The 18886-nt window shown below is 43.2% G+C and overlaps 2 protein-coding genes across 2 annotated transcripts in view; both read left to right on the top strand.

Moving 5' to 3' along the window:
- Nucleotides 1–14276, top strand: part of b4galnt4a (beta-1,4-N-acetyl-galactosaminyl transferase 4a) — a 158513-nt gene extending 144237 nt beyond the window's left edge. Inside the window, exons 9-20 of the mRNA XM_020641850.2 lie at nucleotides 2203–2269; nucleotides 3947–4111; nucleotides 4399–4508; nucleotides 5046–5146; nucleotides 5428–5501; nucleotides 5642–7103; nucleotides 7582–7961; nucleotides 8794–8947; nucleotides 9040–9112; nucleotides 9793–9946; nucleotides 10221–10347; nucleotides 11974–14276. Of these exons, the coding sequence (XP_020497506.2) occupies nucleotides 2203–2269; nucleotides 3947–4111; nucleotides 4399–4508; nucleotides 5046–5146; nucleotides 5428–5501; nucleotides 5642–7103; nucleotides 7582–7961; nucleotides 8794–8947; nucleotides 9040–9112; nucleotides 9793–9946; nucleotides 10221–10347; nucleotides 11974–12088 (2982 nt within the window). The 3' untranslated portion in view covers nucleotides 12089–14276. The remainder of the gene's footprint in view (nucleotides 1–2202; nucleotides 2270–3946; nucleotides 4112–4398; nucleotides 4509–5045; nucleotides 5147–5427; nucleotides 5502–5641; nucleotides 7104–7581; nucleotides 7962–8793; nucleotides 8948–9039; nucleotides 9113–9792; nucleotides 9947–10220; nucleotides 10348–11973) is intronic.
- Nucleotides 14277–16838: 2562 nt separating this feature from the next.
- Nucleotides 16839–18886, top strand: part of abtb2b (ankyrin repeat and BTB (POZ) domain containing 2b) — a 42693-nt gene continuing 40645 nt past the window's right edge. Inside the window, exon 1 of the mRNA XM_020642876.3 lies at nucleotides 16839–18248. Within this exon, the coding sequence (XP_020498532.1) occupies nucleotides 17357–18248 (892 nt within the window). The 5' untranslated portion in view covers nucleotides 16839–17356. The remainder of the gene's footprint in view (nucleotides 18249–18886) is intronic.

Genomic DNA, 18886 nt, shown 5'->3' with positions numbered 1-18886 from the left:
GTGGGCATCAAACCACACTGTGATTTGGAGCATCATCGTTTTGACCAGCTGAATGAAAACAATACCAAACCCTCATATGTCATTGGGTTGTCCAGGCATGATGGAACAAAAACTACTGGCTGCCCATCTTGCAGTGGAATTGTATGGTTCTTTTTTTAATTATTTCTCCTTGGATATAGATTTTCCTAGCTCTCTGTTGAACTTGTCCCTGTCCACATTGTTTCCCAGAGGATGATACCATACGCACAGAGTAAACTACAGGGATATTGTTTATGAAACTATTACTTAAAGTTGAAAATGTTAACACACACATTTATGGGTACCAGTTAACTTCACATTTTTGACAAATTAAATAAAGAAGCACTAAGCCAGACTTTGAGGAGGAACCATTTTTGCAAAATATCCCACAGAGGGTTGACATGCCGTTTTTTAAGCTTTTACTTTTAAAGTTGAAATGACAACAGCTGAGTGTTGAACTCTGTTGGGCCTTGAAAAGTGTGGAAGGGTGCATCTGTTTCTCACCTAGTTCAGTGGTACCATAAAGGCCAAGTATATCCTTTAGCAGTTTTGATTCTTATCATGGCCATTTGGGGGCGGCTGTGGCTCAGTTGGTAGAGGCGGTCCTGCTTATGACCTAGACTTATGTGCTGCTTTCTGCTCTGATTACATGTCAAATGTTGTTTGTTTCTATTGTTGATATTGATTGATTCTACTGTGGAGGCAGCTTCATGTGTGCAGCACTGGAGTCCAGCCTTTATAGCTATCGCTGACTCTCTTTGAACTTTGCGGTACCAAAAGAATCGGCCTTAGTGCTGAGCCTTTTTGAGGTGCATTTCATTTCTGCAGGTTGGATTCAAGGTTCATCAGGCAGGTTGTTTTGTTAGTCCGGTCTCAGTGTCAGACTTTAATGCCTTCCTGAGACACTGGAATAGAACAGAGCCATCAATTGTGTTGTTTGAAACACCTGCTTTCCCACTATGACAAATCTCAAGCCTGCGCCAGTGATAATATACAACTATTCTCAGTCGGCAGGGATTTTAGACTCACTTTCATTTCTGATATACAATGAGTTTCCTTGGTTAGCATGAATTAAGTTTCAGTACCAAAGAAGCCAAACGATGATTTCTTTTTCAGTTGCTTGAACTCCAAACTACCACTTCCCAAGAACAACAACAACTCAAGTGCAGTCTCAACTTTTTTGTCCTTGAAGGAGTCCCGCTGTGGCAGTCTCCAGACTTGACCTTGAGGACAAGCACCCTAAAATAATGACACAGGGCTGAAGCGTCTGGCGACCTGCTGGGCTGCTACCTGCTGCTGCCCAGCATGACGCCGCTCTGTGTCCTTGTTAGTTGTTCCTTTATATGTGCACTTGCTCGATTGTTTTCTCTTGTGTTGAAGTGTCAGCGTGTTACTGAAGGAGTACGATACAACATGAGGAAAGAACACAACAAATGCTGGATTTGGCTTTTACATATCAGCAGTTGGAGCTACAACCAGTGCTTCATGAATGATAAAACGGGCACCGCGACACAATCTGAAACTGTTAATGTGTGTGTTTTTGATTTGCATACATATGCGGAGGCATTTGCATGCGCCTGAGGAGGGTGTTTATATTTGTATTCTCATCCCGAGGGCTGCAAAATGACCTGTCTCCTGTGGTTATATCCCGGGTAACCAGAAGTGACGTGGTAATTGTGAAATCTATTTAAAAAGAATTGTAGCCTCTCTCTCCATCTCGTGTATTTCTCTCTGTGTACTTCTATCTATTTTCAGGTCATTACTAGATCTTCCTTTCCACACCTACTCTTCACGATCTTATTCCTACGCCTCTGTTCTTCTTCGGCTCACAGTTTCTTTTCTTTTTTTTATGTCTGCTCTTGTTTTTCTCATTTCCTCCTCCCTTCTTTATCCCTCAAGGCGTCACATTTCTTGTTTTTTTGTCAATGTACCTCTTTCCTTCTTCTGTCTCTCCATTCTCAAGTGTGTTTATATAAAAACCTGGTGTCAGATCGATTCTTGTGATATTGCTCGAATCAATAGCACAGACAGTGTCACACTTTAGCCTACAAACAGTGAGATGGACGATTTCTGCTCACCTTACACTTTCCACGTGTTGGCATTGAGTTTTTTTGTCTCACCCAATCACTTCTCTCTCTCTCTCTCTCTCTCTCTCTCTCTCTCGTTCTGCCTTCACACACACAGTGGCGTCCGTTCCTGCCTGGTCTGAAGTATGAAGTGATAGACTCCGCCTACATCTCCTTGTACACAGGTAAGAGGTCCTCTAACCCTGGAAGCTTTGGTGACGTCTTGTCCAGGGAGATATATTAGGTTTTATGGCAACTATAGAAATCTATATCTACAAGAGCATGGCGATTAGAGAAAAGAAATGATGCTATAAAAAACATCTTCATCGATCTGCTTTGATATTGACGCAGACTTTTTTGATCTCGTGTTTCTCTCTTGTTCCTTATTAGGCACTCTCACATTTTTTGTCTTAATCTTGTTGCATGATTAAAATCTACATCTACATTCCTTCATTTGTATATTTATTTTTCTCTCTCCACCAGGCAGCTGCCTTTTTCTGTGGGGTGTTAAGGGAAGCTACAGGGTCTCAAACTGGCTTTATATTTTCTCTATAGATGTCATTCATAGCAGACATGAAAGCAGCAGCTCTTCCCTAGATGTGTAACCTGTGTAGCTCCAAGAATAGCAGGGTGTCACACGGATTCAGTCTTGCTAACAAGGAGCAAGGCAGAGAGAATGAGGAGTGGAGTGGAAACTTTGGGCAAAGCTCTGGGTTGTACGCTGGGGAATGTATGCCATCATGTTTATGACCAGCCATTTGAGGGGAGAAGAGGGACTTCTTGTGGTTTATGAGGTCACCTGTCTGAATCCATCATTACCATCCTCTCATCTCTGCCTCCACCCTTTCATTCCTACTCCTCCCTTTATGAGATACTCTCAACTACTTGTAGTCTGCAATTATTATTATTTTCTTTTAACTGTTCAGACATACATATTTGATACAATTCCACTTTGAAATAACAGGAATGAATCTTCTACATGGGTAGACTGCATTTGTTTTACAATCCATCTATGGTGTTTAAAATAATGCAGATTTTTCACACAACCTCTGATATTTACTCCAGAGATCAGGAAATTCAAAATAATCACATGGATGAGGCTGAAATAACTCTCCAGTACAGTTGTGTTTAAAATTGAAAACCCAGTTACATTTGTTCCAAGGATGGAATAAACTTTTTGTTTTTAAAAAGGGAAGGAGACGTTCACTGTTTTCTCAGTTTTTCGCTTGTTTTGAGGATTTTAGGATCATAGAAGATTACTTACTCTTGGCAAAGCGTGGAAGATATGTGATCAACAGATGTCTTATTGTTATTCAAGAAGAGGCTTTCCCTGTACATCACCCTGAGCAGCCCCCAGAACACACACGCGCACACACGCGCACACATGCGAACACACACAATGAAAGTGTGCGCATGCTCCTCCCTCTGGAGGATAGAAATGATGCTGACCACCCTCTTAATTATGAAGCATTCCTCCCATCAGGCATTCCTCCTGACATGCCATTAATCACACATGCTCCCTCCTCCTCCTCCCCTGCTATCGATTGCTGTAATTATGACTCAGCTCTGTATTTGTTATCTTCCAACTTTTCCTCTTTTCAGCTTTTGTTTTTGCGCTCCTCTTCTTCTTTTGTTTACTTATCTCTGCCTCTATTTCATTCATTTACCATTTCTTAAAATTTTCATGTTCTGTATTTTTGATGACTGCGAGACAATTCATGTGCAAATACAGTATGTATATACCTTGCAACAGCTAACCAAAATGTTTCAGTCATAGATTGTTAAAAGCAAGTGAATGCAAACACATTTTCTGCATCATTCCTGTCTCACCTAATATGTGTCCCTGCGTCTGTATTTGTCAGACGAGTCCAATCTGAAGATGAACAGCGTCGACCACATCCCACAGACCTTGGCCAGTCACATCCGTCTCCCAGAGGAGTCTCAGCCTCAGGGTCTGGAGGGAGGCAGCATCACGCAGCATGGAGCGGATATGCTGAAGCCGGACCCCAGGGACACCTTTTACAGCAGTAAATCTGCCACTCATCATTTCCCACTGCCCCCTATTTCTGTCCTCATCCTCCTTTTCAGGCCTGTCATTTTCTCTGACTGACTGATTGACGGTCTGGCCTGCAGCCTCTCTTGGTTGTCAGTTTAGCTGTATTCAGACTGTCATTTCGTCTTGGCAGCTGTGTTCCACATTGTGTGTCTTTTCCTTCGCACTTATCATTTCCCAACCTTCTAAAAACCCAAACACATTTCTTTTTTGTATCTTAACTTAGACATTCACCTTTTCCATCTCTTTTTGTCTCCTCAGCTCCTATGATCGACCCCTCTCGGCTGGAAAACGTTCTTCCTGCCTGTCTCTACTCACCAACTTATGTAGTCAAAGATTTCCCAATCGCAAGATACCAGGGCCTGCAATTTGTAAGTCACCTCTTCATCACCTTCCCTCTACTGAAGTTGAAAAGACCTGCCACACTGATGATGTTTTTTTTAGTGTCAGTATATGAGAAAGTGAGCTCCTGCTTAAATAAGACTTTGGGGTCATCTGAAGTGCATCCAATTATGACGAGAGACTTATACCCTCTTTCAAGTATCTCCCTGCAGAGTCAGCATAATATTTAGCTGAACTGGACGGAGTGCACATGAGCAGAGAAGCCAAATATGTGCTAATTTGTGAATCTCGCCCTTTGAATTAAAGCACATAAAGGAAGGAGCTGGCAGGTAGTGTTGAGTTCTGCTTCCCCCTGTAGGACAACACAAGTTACTGCAGCAGCCGCACAGACAAATGATGAGCAGGAAGCTTCAAAATAACTTGATTGATGATGATGATTTAATGATTTAATCTAAATGCTTGTGTTGATCTACTATTTAATGATTACTTCAGCATGACTTAACTCCATTATGAGTATTTTTAGGGGGAAAGGCATTTTTATTGACATTTTGACTTCTTCTTTTTAGGTCTATCTTTCCTTCGTTTACCCCAACGACTTCACACGTCTGACCCACATGGAGCGAGAGAACAAATGTTTCTACAGAGAGTCCCCTATCTACTTGGAAAAGTAAGGACATTTTTGGTTTTTATCTCATTTTCATCTCTTTTAATCTTTGGGAACATTTGTCTCTGTCTTCTGTTTATGAGCTAGTTCTTTGATTATGCAGAAAAAAAATCTTCAAAAGTCTGTAAAATTGATGGCAGTGATTTATGCAACATCTCTCCTAAAGATGAATTATTTTATGCTGAAAGGCACATTCAGACAATTCAAGCTTCTGATCATCCATGCAGTTGTGTATGTCTAGGTGTGTGTTTAATGTGTGTGTTGTCTTTTGTTGTGGACGCCAGGTTTGGTTTCTACAAATATATGAAGATGGATGAAGAAGAAGATGATAGATCGTTCTTCTTCCCCAACCCAGATGGTGACTACCAACAATCAAACTCACACTCATGTGTGCATGTATACACACACACACACACACACACACACACACACACACACACACACACACACACACACACACATACAGTACAGACCCTCATGCCTCCTTGTTGTCTGCAGATTTTCTAGAGGAAGAGGAGGTGATAGACACAGAGGACGAAGCAGAGATTGTTGGCACACAGCCGCCCAAAAAGCCTTTCCGTCCCAGCCAGACCAGCCACACCTCCAACCCTTCCAACCAGCTCTCCAAGTCTGCACCCACACCAGCTGGCAGAGAGGGGGAGGAGGAGGAAGAGGAGGACCCTCATGAAGCGGAGGAGGGAGCAGTAAACAGTATCATACGCCGCCGAGAAAAGAGACACTTTCCTCACAGAGATGGTAGGGATCTGGACAGAGACTGGGGGAGAGATCACACAAGAGGAAACATGAGACAAGGAACCAGGAGGGGAATAGAGGAAGAGACCGTACACAGGGGGCTTCAGCCTGACATGGACAGCATGGTCAGGGGTCGCTCCCTGTCTTGGATCCGCACTGGTCCTGCAGAGCTGGGCCCCGGAAGGAAAGCCGCAGGTGAGAAGGGAGCTGAGACTTCGCCCAAACTGACGAAATCATCCCTCCTTTTCCCCAAAAAGTCCTCTCTCTCTGCTCTTGCAAGCCGAGCCAAGCAGATCCTCAGCAACTCCGCCCACAGCAACAACCCCCAAGTTAACAACAACAAACTCCTGGCTAACAAGAAGGAGAAGAAGGAGGAGAATAAGATCTACATCACCAGGCCTCGACCTGCCAAGGAGCGGGAGAAGGACAGGGAGAGGGAGAGGGAGCAGCGGCGAGAGAGGAGGGAGGAGAGAGCATCACGCCACCCTAGAGAGGTGTTCCCAGGAGTGTTTCTGTACCAAACTGGGAAAACCACAAGGCTGGTCAACCTAGGTGCCAAAGGACATGCAGGGGGAGGTAAAAGTCTTGTTAGTGACCCTCAGCTCTGGCTCAATCCGCCCACTAGAGAGGGTAAGGCATTTCCACACAATGGAAGCACCCACATACAGAATGAGAGTGTTCAGAAGTCCAAACATCCAGACAAAAGCAGGAGGAAAGGGCTGCATCAAGATTTAAAGACTACCGATCTTCCCAGGAAAAGGGACTCGCTTACCCCACTTTCCCTAAATCAGGATCCCCTTCAAGTTACCTTACCAAGGTTCAACTCCACAGAAAACACGCTCCAAGGTCAAACACGGGTCACTTCTTACCTCAGGACCTCAGAAATCACCGAGTCCCAGCAGCAGCCAGAACCAGATCCCAACCCGGCAGATCTAGAGAAGGATACTAATCCTGATACTGAGCCAGAACCAGAGGAGGGTGAGATGTCGGACTACAGCTACGAGGAGGTGGAGGCTCGGCCAGGCTGGGCAGAGGAAAGCATCAACTGGCAAAGGACCTTCTCGGTGAACCCGATGGACTTTGAGCTGTTGCGGTCCGACTGGAACGACCTGCGCTGCAATGTGTCCGGTAACCTGCAGCTGGCGGAGAGCGAGGTGGTGGACGTGCTGGCGCAGTACATGGAGAAGCTCAACGAAAAAAACGGCGGGTAAGGACAACAGGAAGGAAGTAAAAATAATGAGGGGCTAAGTAAGGGCTTGTGTTTTCCTGCAACCTTGTGAATTCAAATTACGGTTTCCTCTGCTAACCATTATGTAAAGCAAGAAGTAATTTTCCCTGAGAACACACTGGTCATGCACTGCTTCATTGACTTCATGTTAGCCATCCACTATGTGCTGATGAGTATTTTCTGCAGCCGTGCTTATGAACCTTGATGTTTTTATTTTATTTTGTGTGAAGCAGTGAGGCCATTAACTTTTCTCTGTTTGCATTTCCCCCCCACATCACACCACGCTGACTTCACAGCACCACAGATAATGAGAAGCTACATATTTAAATAGGTTTTCCGACAGTCAAACACCAGCTAATCCAGCTGTGTGAATGATCTGAAATTTGTTTCTGTCTCAGTCACTTTTCAGAGAACCCGTCTTTGTTTTCTTACCTTTGTTTCCTGTCCGTTGCCCAAGGATCTACACCCTTCTGCGTATCGTCAACGTGGAGAAGCGGCGGGACTCGGCCAGAGGGAACCGTTACCTGGTGGAGCTGGAGCTGATGGAGAGGGGCCGCAACGTGGTGCGACTGTCAGAATACATTTACCTGCTGCTGCACCGCGGCAGGCAAGGAGAGGAGAGTTTCGAGAACACTGACTCCGCACCGGCCTCTGCGCCGGCTTCAGCCCCGTCTGCTGCTACGTCCACCCTCACCACACCACCGCCCCCTACCTCCTCCAGGTCCCCCGTCCGGCTAGGAGCCACCCCCTGGAGCACCACCTATGCTAAGCCTCTGCTCTGCCAGCCGGTGATGCTGCAGTGGAGGAGGGATGTGATGGTGCACTTTGTGGTGCCAGGTAGTTCAAAGAAGCAACATTTTGTCAATAAAAGAAATGGAATATGCTCTGTATGCTACCTGCTTTTTGAACTTTGCAAACTGTTTGCAAACTTTTTTTTTTTTTAAAGGCAAACCTAATCATTTTCATAAAACCTTTGAAAACAGAATAATCAGTGTTTAACTGATTGTAATGGTAACCTGGAAATCTTTCTAAAATGTATTGTTTGAGCTCATGTGAGGAGTTTTAAGGTGGCTATGAAACACACTGAAGTTTATTCTCCTGTCTAAAGATGAACTACAAAAACAAACAACACCATACTATATATAACTCTATATTATTTGATATGCTTGTTTCCCCTGGTGCGGGGTAGGTGTCAGATCAGTTGATTAACTACAGGCTGCAAACACAGACCTTTTAGATTCTTTCAAGCCATAGATCCATTTGAAGTTGCACATTAGACATTTAAATTCATAAGGATGTGATTTTTTGTCAGAAAACATTAATTACATATGTACAGGACAAGTTAAGCAAAGAGGTAAATGAAACTGCTTTGTCACAAATATCAACACGAACAGAGAGGTCCTCACAGCAGCTTTACACTTTGTCATGAGCTACTGTTAATCCATGAACAGAATCATCTGTCAGCCACCTAATGTTCACTTTAAAAACTTCAAATCTGCTTAAAACCTTTTCGTAAACTTAGAAATCTGAAAACCGTTCTACAACTTATTTTATACCATTAAAATGGAACAACCCATTGTTTGTTTCAAAAGTGTTCAGGCTTTATTTTCTTAATATCCAGTTAATTTTTACATTTGTACATTTTCCCTTTGTTTCTACTCTCCCTCAGTGAAAAACCAGGCCCGCTGGGTACAGCAGTTTATATCTGACATGGAGAACCTTCATCGCCAGACCAAGGACGACAACTTCAGCATCATTATCGTCGACTTTGAGAGCGAAGACATGGATGTGGAGCAGGCGCTCCGAGACAGCAGCGTGCCAAGGTGTGTATGTGATACGACTTCAAACACATTTTGGAAAAGTTATAGAATATTTTAAAGACTTAGTGACGTTTGCTTTCTGTTTGCTTTGACAGATATGAATACCTAAGGAGAGAGGGGAACTTTGAGCGCTCAGCGGGACTTCAAATCGGAGTGGACACTATCGAGGTTAGAGAAACAAACAATATGTGAGCTGGCAGCGTGGAGAAAAAAATAAAGACACTCACTGAAGGTCAGCCACACACAGACCACATGACCTTTACTGGCTGATGGACAGGCAGAAAGAACACTCATGCATAATGAATACATCACATCTAGGCCAGTCTGTCACGGGCTGCAGATCCTCGCCCCTCATCTCCGAGCCTCCTCCTGCTTCCCTTCGCCCTCTCCCGCAGAGCCCAGCTGTGGGCGATGGGGAATCGCTCAGACAGTTTGCTGCATTGCCTCTGTCATGCTTATGCCATAGCTGTCGCATCTATTCCTTCTCACAGGTTATCTGTGTGCATGTGCCCTAACGCCAGCTCTCCCTTTGTCATACACACGCAGCTGGAAAGTTGGACAGACGTTGATCCCGCAGTTGAGTGTCAGTGCTGTCATGGGGAGATGACGGGGCTGTCACTCATGTCTGAATGACCTGCAGGCTCTGGAAGTGAAGACACAGCCCGGTCTTTACTTTCTTTAATCCTAAAAATCCCATTTGAAGGCGTGTGTGAACATCAGCTCACATCTGGCTTATACACAGAATCATCAAAACAGACCTTGCTTTCTCTCAGGCATGGGAAAGATTTAGTGATTATTTACATGGAATGGCTGTGTTCATGTGGGTTTGTTTGTGTTTCCCCTTGCAGGATAGTCACAGCATTGTGTTCCTGTGTGATCTGCACATCCACTTCCCTCTCAACATCTTGGAAAGCATCAGGAAGCACTGTGTGGAGGGCCGACTCGCTTTCGCTCCTATTGTCATGAGACTCGGCTGCGGCAGTTCCCCACTGGAGCCTGACGGTAACTCACAAATACACAAACACACATGCGGGAAGACACTTGAACAATCACTCATTTATTTATATCGTTTCCAAGTGTATATACTGGCTCATCACTCAAACTCATTCCCCAGTAAGAGACAACACAATGAAGGTTTTCAGTTTACATGCACAATAAGTGCATTTGCATCAAAGCACTTTCCAGGCATCAGACTTTCTCATTTATTAAAAAAAACTCTGGATGCAATAAAATGCCATGTGGACAAACGGTTGCTCACTTTTTGTTCTCTCTGCAGGTTACTGGGAGGTGAACGGCTTTGGCTTGTTTGGGATCTATAAGTCCGACTTCGATAAGATCGGGGGGATGAACACAGAGGAATTCAAGGACCGCTGGGGAGGAGAGGACTGGGAGCTTCTGGACAGGTAACTCAGTAACAAACTAACAAGAAAAAATCCTGCGATGGATGCAAGAGAAAGGTTATACAGATCCTTTGTTGAGCGTGTGTCAAAGAGATGTCGCCTCACCTCCATGGTCACTTTTGAAATAGCTGTTAAATATTATATACTGTTGCTTTTCTGATGTAATGTGATTTGTATTGTTTCTAGATTGAGACTCTGCAACCACAAGTGTTTGTAAATGTCTTCTTTTAAAACGATGTGGGTAGATACTTCTTCAAACACTCAATGCAAATACAACACAAGCATAGGAAAATAATAGCATTACTAAGAGAAAAAAAACAGAAGTAGTCTGGAAATGATTATTGGTTTGAAAACAGGCGTTTTCTCATTTACTGCTTGAGCTATTGTGACATGCAAATCTTCTTGTTCTCCTTTTCAGATTGTACCACCTCTCAGTTTGCTGCCTTAACCCAGATAGTGCAGGAGGTGTTGCAACATAATAGCTTACCGGCAGACAGGGGCACCCCTGATGAGAAGTCAGCAGTAGGCGACCCTATCAGCTGGCCCCCTCCGCAGGGTATGGGGGCAGCTGAGACAGGGGCACCCCTGCATCACACAATGACTGAAGTAAAAAAAAAAAGATAATATATATAGAAAGAAAGAGGGGGAGGAAAGGGGAAAGAAGAAAAAGGAGGAGAAGGAGAAAAAAGAAAAAAGAAAGAAAAGAAAAATGGAATGAAGGAATGAAGGACAAAAACAGGAATAGGGGTATAGAGGAAGGGAAAAAATAATAATAATAATAAAAATAAAAATAAAAATAAAAAATACAAGCATACACTCGAATTACACACACACACACACACACACACACACACACACACATACACACACATACACAAGCAGGGCCCTCAACATACAAAATTGCGAAACGTTATTATTACTCCCTGCTTGCCTGCTTTGTCTCTGTCTATGCTGTGCATTGTATCGTCGTGTCTCCCCTGTCTCCTATATACTTTTGCTCTTGTCATGCCCCTCACTTGTCTTGTATTGTTCTGCATCACCTAATAAAAAAAAAACAGTGCCCCAACAGGAGGTGGGCTTCATTACAACTCATAAAATCCATTCCAGAATATATTGAATTGGAAAAAATAAAATAATAATAATAATAATAATAATAATAGCTTACCGGTACTTATTCTTTCCCATAGCATTTTAAGAGCTTTTAAATAATATTAATTAAACTGAGATGAATGAGATCTCTGAGAAGGACAATTTATGACTTTTATTTGACTAAAGCACAAAAACAATTATTTTTGTTTAGTGAATATGAACACTTATGGTTGTTGCAAGATCAGAAAAAATACATCTTGTAATTTCTTGGAAAGTTGCCTTTGGATGATTAAAAACATGCTCTTTACTCACTGTAGGGTAGTCCAGGGCAACCTTACTACATCTCTTCTCCCTCTTCCTCTTTGTATCTCTTTGTATCTCTATGTCATATACAGCCGTTATCTCATTGGTTGTGCTTCTTCTAGTGTAGGGCTCAGTGGGATCTCCCCATTAGAAAACAATGACACAACCAGCTCAGAGCTTTTTTTTAGTGCATTATAAAAAGAGCCCGGTTATAACCCTGTGTGTCTCCCCCTCCAGGGTACTACAGAATGGTTTGGAGGTAGAGAGACTACGTTTGAGGAACTTCTTTCACTACTATCACTCCAAGCGGGGCATGTGGAACGCTCAGAACAAAAAAACTCCCAAAGGATAGCCTCCCCTTCCCTGGCTGGTTAAAGGAATCTGAACCTGCAAAAACTGGGGATGCAGATCCACCATGTGTGTGAGAGAGAGACCTGTAGGAGCTCGCTCACTGCCTGAACTCTGCTTTTTTTTGTAAAGAACAAAAAAACAGGCTCTGTTTAGGAGCACCTCTGTTTTGCTATCAGCCACTTTTGTACGCTTCTGCAAGGAGACAGAGTCCAAATCTGAGGAGCTGTAAAGGCAGAAGGACCTGAGTCATCACTTTGCCTCACTGACTGAACTACCGTTCAGAGAGAAGAGAGTTATTTTTGTTCTCTTTCTCTCTGTCCTTTTCTGGTGCAATGTTTTCAGACAGACTGGAAAGCAGCCGTTTCTTTTTCTGAGTGTGTGAGTTTGCGTATGTGTGTGTGTGTGTGTGCGGGCGAGTGTGTGAGTGTATGTGTATGTAAATATATATACAAGTGTATGTGGGCGTGTTGCTGCTTGTGTGTGCTTACAACGACAGGAAGCACCTTTTTTTTTTCTAACAAGGAGATGTGAACACAACCTAAGTTCTTCATTTTTTTTTTTTGTAACTCGCTCTCACACGAGAGCCTAACAGAATGTGTGTCAACATGCTATTCAGATAGACGCAGACATGGTGACGTAGCTTGAGTAGAGAAAAAAAATGCTGTATTTGGTAAATAAAACAAAACTTCTTTATAAGTCAACTACTACCTGTCGGATACAATTGAACACCAGGTGCTGAAGCGTTCCTGCTGCCTGATTTTATGAAACAAAAACAATTTTTTGAAAATTCAGAATAGCCCTTTTCCAAAGAAATAACGATAAATACATACATTTTGGTCTCCCCCCTCTATTGTAGTTATCTTCAATTAATTTATCATTTCAATGTGTTCTAAATATTATGCATAGCCCTGCTGCTTTTATGACATCAGTTTTACATACCACACCCATAATAATGCTACCTATTGGTTATGACTTGATTGATTTTATTTGTTTTAACTGAAGCATGTCTGCTGTTGGTTATTTATAAAGGGTTCTTATTTGTCCTGACTGAATATGGGTGCACCAACATTTGGGTTGCTATTTCTGGTTCTAAAACACTGAATTTTACACATTTTTACTCAACGGACAGAATCCTCCATTCTCTCCAGATCTCAAACCTCATTGTCAACTGGAACAAGAAACTGTTAAAGGACAAAAACAAATCTTGCTGGTGTTTGATTCTGCATTATGCTTTTGTTTAAATCATTCTCTGAGCTGAGTAAAGCATTTGAAATATTGGGAGTTGAGGGATTAAAACTCTATCTCTCATATAGATGGTGAAGGCTCACCCATTGAAACATTAACACTTTTTTTTTTTTAGATGATATAAAGCTCCAACAGAACGGAGACCTGTCCGAGTGTCGGACACAATGCGGCAAGGCATGGCTGTTTTCACAAATGTGTGCCTTTATCAGGGTTTGGCTGCAGGCAGTTTGTAAACTACTCTAAAGACAGAAGAGTGCAGGTACAGGCATAAATACAAAGTTATTTATCAGCAGGCTGTTAAGTCACTGTACATTCAGAAACACTGTAAGGGAAGGAAATATGGTTCTCTCAAATGATTACAGGCGTGTCAGTGTGTTTGTTGTTTTACATTTAAAGCAGGTGTGGTCTTTACAGGCCATTTGTCCCTTTGGAGTGATAAGCAGAGATGGTACTAATGACTACTGAGTGAAACCAGGAGGTGTGATGGAGACACAATGGCAGCTGCAGTCCAGCAGGACCCCACCTCCCGCCCATTAGTCTGGCTGGAGGCCCGACTCTTAATGCCTCTGTTTATACAAGATGGTACTTATATTGATGGAGGTTGGCTGGAAGGCTTTCTGCTGGCCACATACAGTATATATAGATGAGCGTAATGATCTGTTATTGACTATATGATTGTCAAATTACCCTCCAAGATCCTTTCTTCTACAGGAAAAGGGTCTATACTGTACGACATTTAACACTGACATGGGATTATTTAAAGACGAAAAGACACACATTAGATACAAGGCTATATATATGAGACATACAAGTGAAAAATAGGAATATACATTCCAAGGTAATTTCTGTGAAATTGTTTTGTAGAGAAAAGGTTTTAAGAATGTATTGTACTCTTATTTTGATTTGTTGGTTTTTGCAAATAAAATTTTATGCTTACGTCCAGATATTTTTTTCAGATGTGTATTTTTTATTTATTTGTACTTTATTGCCTTTTTTGAGATGTTGGCATCTAGAGAAAGTAATTCCATATCTGACCACATGGTGGTGCTACACCCTTTTCTACATACTACCTGTGGCAGTTAAGTGTATTTAAATGGCTTATAACATACAGAATAAAAGAACAAATTTCATATAGTGAATGGGGGTGGGTTGATTGAGGGCAGTATGAATGCAATTACAAAAATCCCCTTCCCACACACAACAATGAAGAAAGACAGCGTTTGGTTTCACTTCCTTCATGCAAACAATTCATCTGTTTCCATCACATGTGGGTATGTGGATCATTATGATCATGTCATTTAGGTGACTTGATACAGATTTTATGAATTTAAACTCATATTTTTCTGAAGATCCATAAAAAACAAATACTCAGTCAGTCAACCTATTTCTTGAGCTTTAAAAAAATATATTATAATCAGCCAAATTATAAATAAAAATAACTTTGAAAAATGTCTTTGCTCAGATTGATCAGACTCTGAGACACTTTTATTTTAGGTTAAAATGATCAGATAAGTAAAAATGATAGTGTGCAAACCCTCTACAACCCTCACTCTGTTTTTATTCTCTTTTGCTGAAATCATCATTCAGTTACCCATTCTGAGTAAAACTGAATACCACTTTTGTTGTGTTTTCAGACCAATGCAGAGAGGAGAGAAACATTGTGAAACTAAGATGTTTAACTCCAACAGAGCTGGCGTGTTTTGGGGAACACATGTAATCATTTGCAGAGTTTTTGTGTTCATAGTTTTTGATCCCCTCCTGCGTTATTTTGCTCTGGGTGGTGTGCTGGCTTTATTTTTGCGCTGAGCCTGCACGCACACAGAGAAGCCATGAGGTAAGCACTGTCCACATCACAGCTACATGAGGTCTGGATGAAGCAAGTGCCAACCTCCTGTGATCTCTTTTTCCCCTCTGCGTGTTTTCTGAACTAATTTAGAGAAACTTTGACTAATGGTGCAAAGCTGGGGAGGTTAACTAGACAGGACTCAAAGGTTGACTTACGTTGTTCCCATGACAGCTTGATTCATGGACCATGTTCTCTGTGTGTTCAAGTGTCATGTTTTCCACTTTAAGTATAGCATGTCCTGTAACATCTAGGCCTATTGATGTGAAAGAAAGCATTCATACAGCCACTTTCACCATGTGTTACATCACACAGGCATGCAGGCTAAGTGCTCTGCCCTAAAACTATTATGTAATAGGTTGAACTTCAGTGTGGACACACCCTACCTGTCTATGTGAGTGCAGAGTGATGACAAGCAGGTAGTCACAGACCTCTTCAACATGTTTGCTTTATGTGACCTCAAGCATGTTACCGCACCTAACCAAAAACAACAAACAAGGCTGCACAATGATTGAAAACTGTAGTTTTGCAAGAGGATTTGCACAAACTTTGTTTTGACAGCAAGAGGGACCACTTTATTGGTGTTTCCTCCACTGAACTGGTGCCGAATGAGCCCAAAGTCACGCAGTGCGTGCAAATCATACAAGCCAGTGCACTATTTGTCAGTTGAAATAAAATAAATTAAAATAGTATGTCTGTCACATTCAGGGGGAAAACAAGGAACTGGACCCACGTGCAGAATTAACTAAATATATTTAAAAAGTAAGAAAGTAAGTAGCAAAAGTAAAGAAAGTAACAAAAACACACTAGAACATAAAGAAACACTAGGGTACAAAGTTACAAAATAACACACGAAGCACTAAAGACTAAACTATGAAACAAAAACACACAAGGGAAACAAGCAACACTAGGATAAACAGGAGAAATTAAAACATGGAAACCTAAACGCTGAAATACAAAACTAAATAAGACCAAATCATGACAATGTTTGTGCTATAAACTGGACCTTTTTCCTCCGTTGCCCTGAATAATCTTTTTAAACAATTTCAGTAAAAAACCAAAGCCTCATCAATTTAATGTAAACACCTCCACCTCTTACAAAATCACCAAGAGCTTTACAGATTCAATTTCAGTAAGAGGCTGGAGGTGAGAGATGAGCTCATGTGCAGGCAGCCAGCCAAGTTCCCCTGAGTAAACTTGATGAGATAATTGAAGTCTGCTTTGAAGGCAGTTTTATTGTAGGTAACAAGCTAGAAAAATGTTACCTAACACATTCATATTGTAGCTATGACGAACATCTAGCCACATATTGACCATGGGCGAATTGTAAACTAACAATCGTTTATTAGTAAAATAGCAAACTGAATCTATTTTTTGAGGTGAAATCGATAAATAAATATAAAGTGTAGGCTCATAAAATTGTACTGATAAACAGCCTAAGTAGAATAAAAAGGTCACACATGTTGAGGAAATGTGTTAAATTCTCAAAACAAACTTCTCATCTTTAGAAATCAGGCAAAATCTTTGGTGGGTCCTGATTGGCTGCCGTGAAATTCTGCCTTTTCCTGGTTGGTTCTCGAGCTGCTTCCGTAATGTCACTCAGTGGTGGTTCCGCCTCTCTCACATCTGTAGCTGAGTGTATTCTACAGGCTGATCCTGAGTGAGTACCGTGAGGGAGAGAGAGAGAGAGGAGGTGTAGGCGCGATACACTTCTGCTGGGTTAAAACGAAGCTGTTTGTGTGTGTCGAGTGGCTACTCCGGAATTGTTTGAATAAATCAGCACGGGTCGGGCTTTTTTTTTCTTCTTCCTGTAAGCGAGGAGACAGTTCGTCGAGTTTGAAAAGACTGTGGACACTGGAGGGAAGTTTAAATCCCTGCGCCGTCCGGGGAAAGGTGAGGCGCAGTGGCTTCTCCGTGTGAAAACGGAAGAGCACCTTTGCTTATGTTCAATTTGCTTTGAAGTTGTTGTCATCATCTTGAGTATAGCCTAGTTGTTATCTCGCTGTCCCGCACTGAACTCTATAGCAGCATGGCTGTCAAGTGTTGTGCTGCGTAACCAGTTCGTCCAGCTCAGCGGGGAGTTTCGCTGCTTTTTTTTTTTCTTCTAACCTGCAGGTAAACCGTCTCCAAGGTTTATCCCTTTTCCTAAACACTCCATTTCGAAGTCATTTAAGAATTATAATGGCTGGTTTGAGCAATGTCCACATGAAAACCCTGGAGGACCTTACGCTGGACTCGGGGTACGGCGCGGGGGACTCGTGCAAATCCCTCAGCCTGTCCTCTTCCAAGTCCAACTCCCAGGCCTTCATGACGGCCCCTCATCGGGGCAACTGGTGGTACTTTTCCGGCTCCATGAACAGCAGGAACAACAGCTGGGACACGGTCAACACTGTCCTTCCCGAAGATCCTGAGGACATCTTCTCGAAGTGCCCCCGCTTACCTGACTTGGAAGAGTTCCCCTGGACCGAAGAGGAGGTGGCCAAGGTGCTGCGAAAAGTGGCCGAGAGTGGGAGCGTTAAAGGGGGGCTCCCACCTGTGTTCTCCCCGGAGGCCGTGAGGCGGCTGTCCATTCTTCTCCGCAGGGCTCTGATCCGCATCTCCAGGGAGGCTCAGCGGCTCAGCGTCATGCACTGCCGCTGCACGCGCTTTGAGGTGCAGAGTGCCATGAGGCTCGTGCTCAGCTGGGCTCTGGCCGACCACTGCGTCTCGGCTACGGTCAAGGCAATCTCCATGTACAGCATGAGTGCAGGGGAGCTGCTGAGGAAGGGCAAGTCGGCTCGCTGTGGCCTCTCCTTCTCCGTGGGACGCTTCTTCCGCTGGATGGTGGATACGCGCATCTCCGTGCGCATCCACGAGTATGCGTCGATATGCCTGACCGCGTGCATGGAGGCCCTGGTGGAGGAGATAGGAGCCCGTGTGCTGATGGCCGAGAGGGGTCACCCAGGGCCGGATTCAGGGTCAACATTCGCCCCAGTGAGTGCAGAGGCCCTGGAGGGGGTTGTGAACAATGACGCGGAGCTGTGGGGCGTCCTGCAGCACTATGAACACCTGATCTGCGGGAAGAACGCCAATGGTAAATACATTTTCACTATTTCTTTGAGTGCATTTGCTCTCAGTGTACGGTTTTCTGTGTGGTAATAATGTCAAACTCCTTCCCAAACTTTTTCTGTCACACTCTCCTTCCAGAGTGCTGGTCACCACTTTCCACTCCCTCACAGTGTGGAAAAGGTGAAATGTGTCCGGCTGTTGGATTCAATAGCAGCTCTTTGTGCATGAGCATTTGATGGATTCATTGCTAATTTGACCTGTCGGCATCGGAAAAAAACAGAGCAGGGACATGTCATACATACAAATACAGTATTTCTTTTTCTCAGACCAAGGTTGCATCATGCAAAATGACTGCTGGATACTATGATCAACGGCCAGATTGTAGTTTTGTTCTCATCATTGGCCAGTTGCAAGATTGCATCCGCACATGTCCCTCCTGCTCTGCTGTTGTGATTTGGGGGTGCGTCAAGCCTTTAGAGCACAGGCAGGAGGCTTGTCTGTTGACTTAACTCTCAGTTTGTGCTGACTTCACCTCTCATCCTCCCACTGTGTTGGCTACGCTCTTCTAAAATCCTCCCCTCCCTCCATTTCCTTATTTCTTCTCTACTGTAGGACAGATCCCTCTTACCCACTGCCATCCCCACATATATCACCCTCCCTCCG

Source organism: Labrus bergylta, chromosome 7, assembly GCF_963930695.1.
Source record: "Labrus bergylta chromosome 7, fLabBer1.1, whole genome shotgun sequence".
In the NCBI taxonomy this organism is placed as follows: domain Eukaryota; kingdom Metazoa; phylum Chordata; class Actinopteri; order Labriformes; family Labridae; genus Labrus; species Labrus bergylta.
Note: the sequence above shows the minus strand (reverse complement) of the source record. Positions and strands in the feature narration are given on the sequence as shown.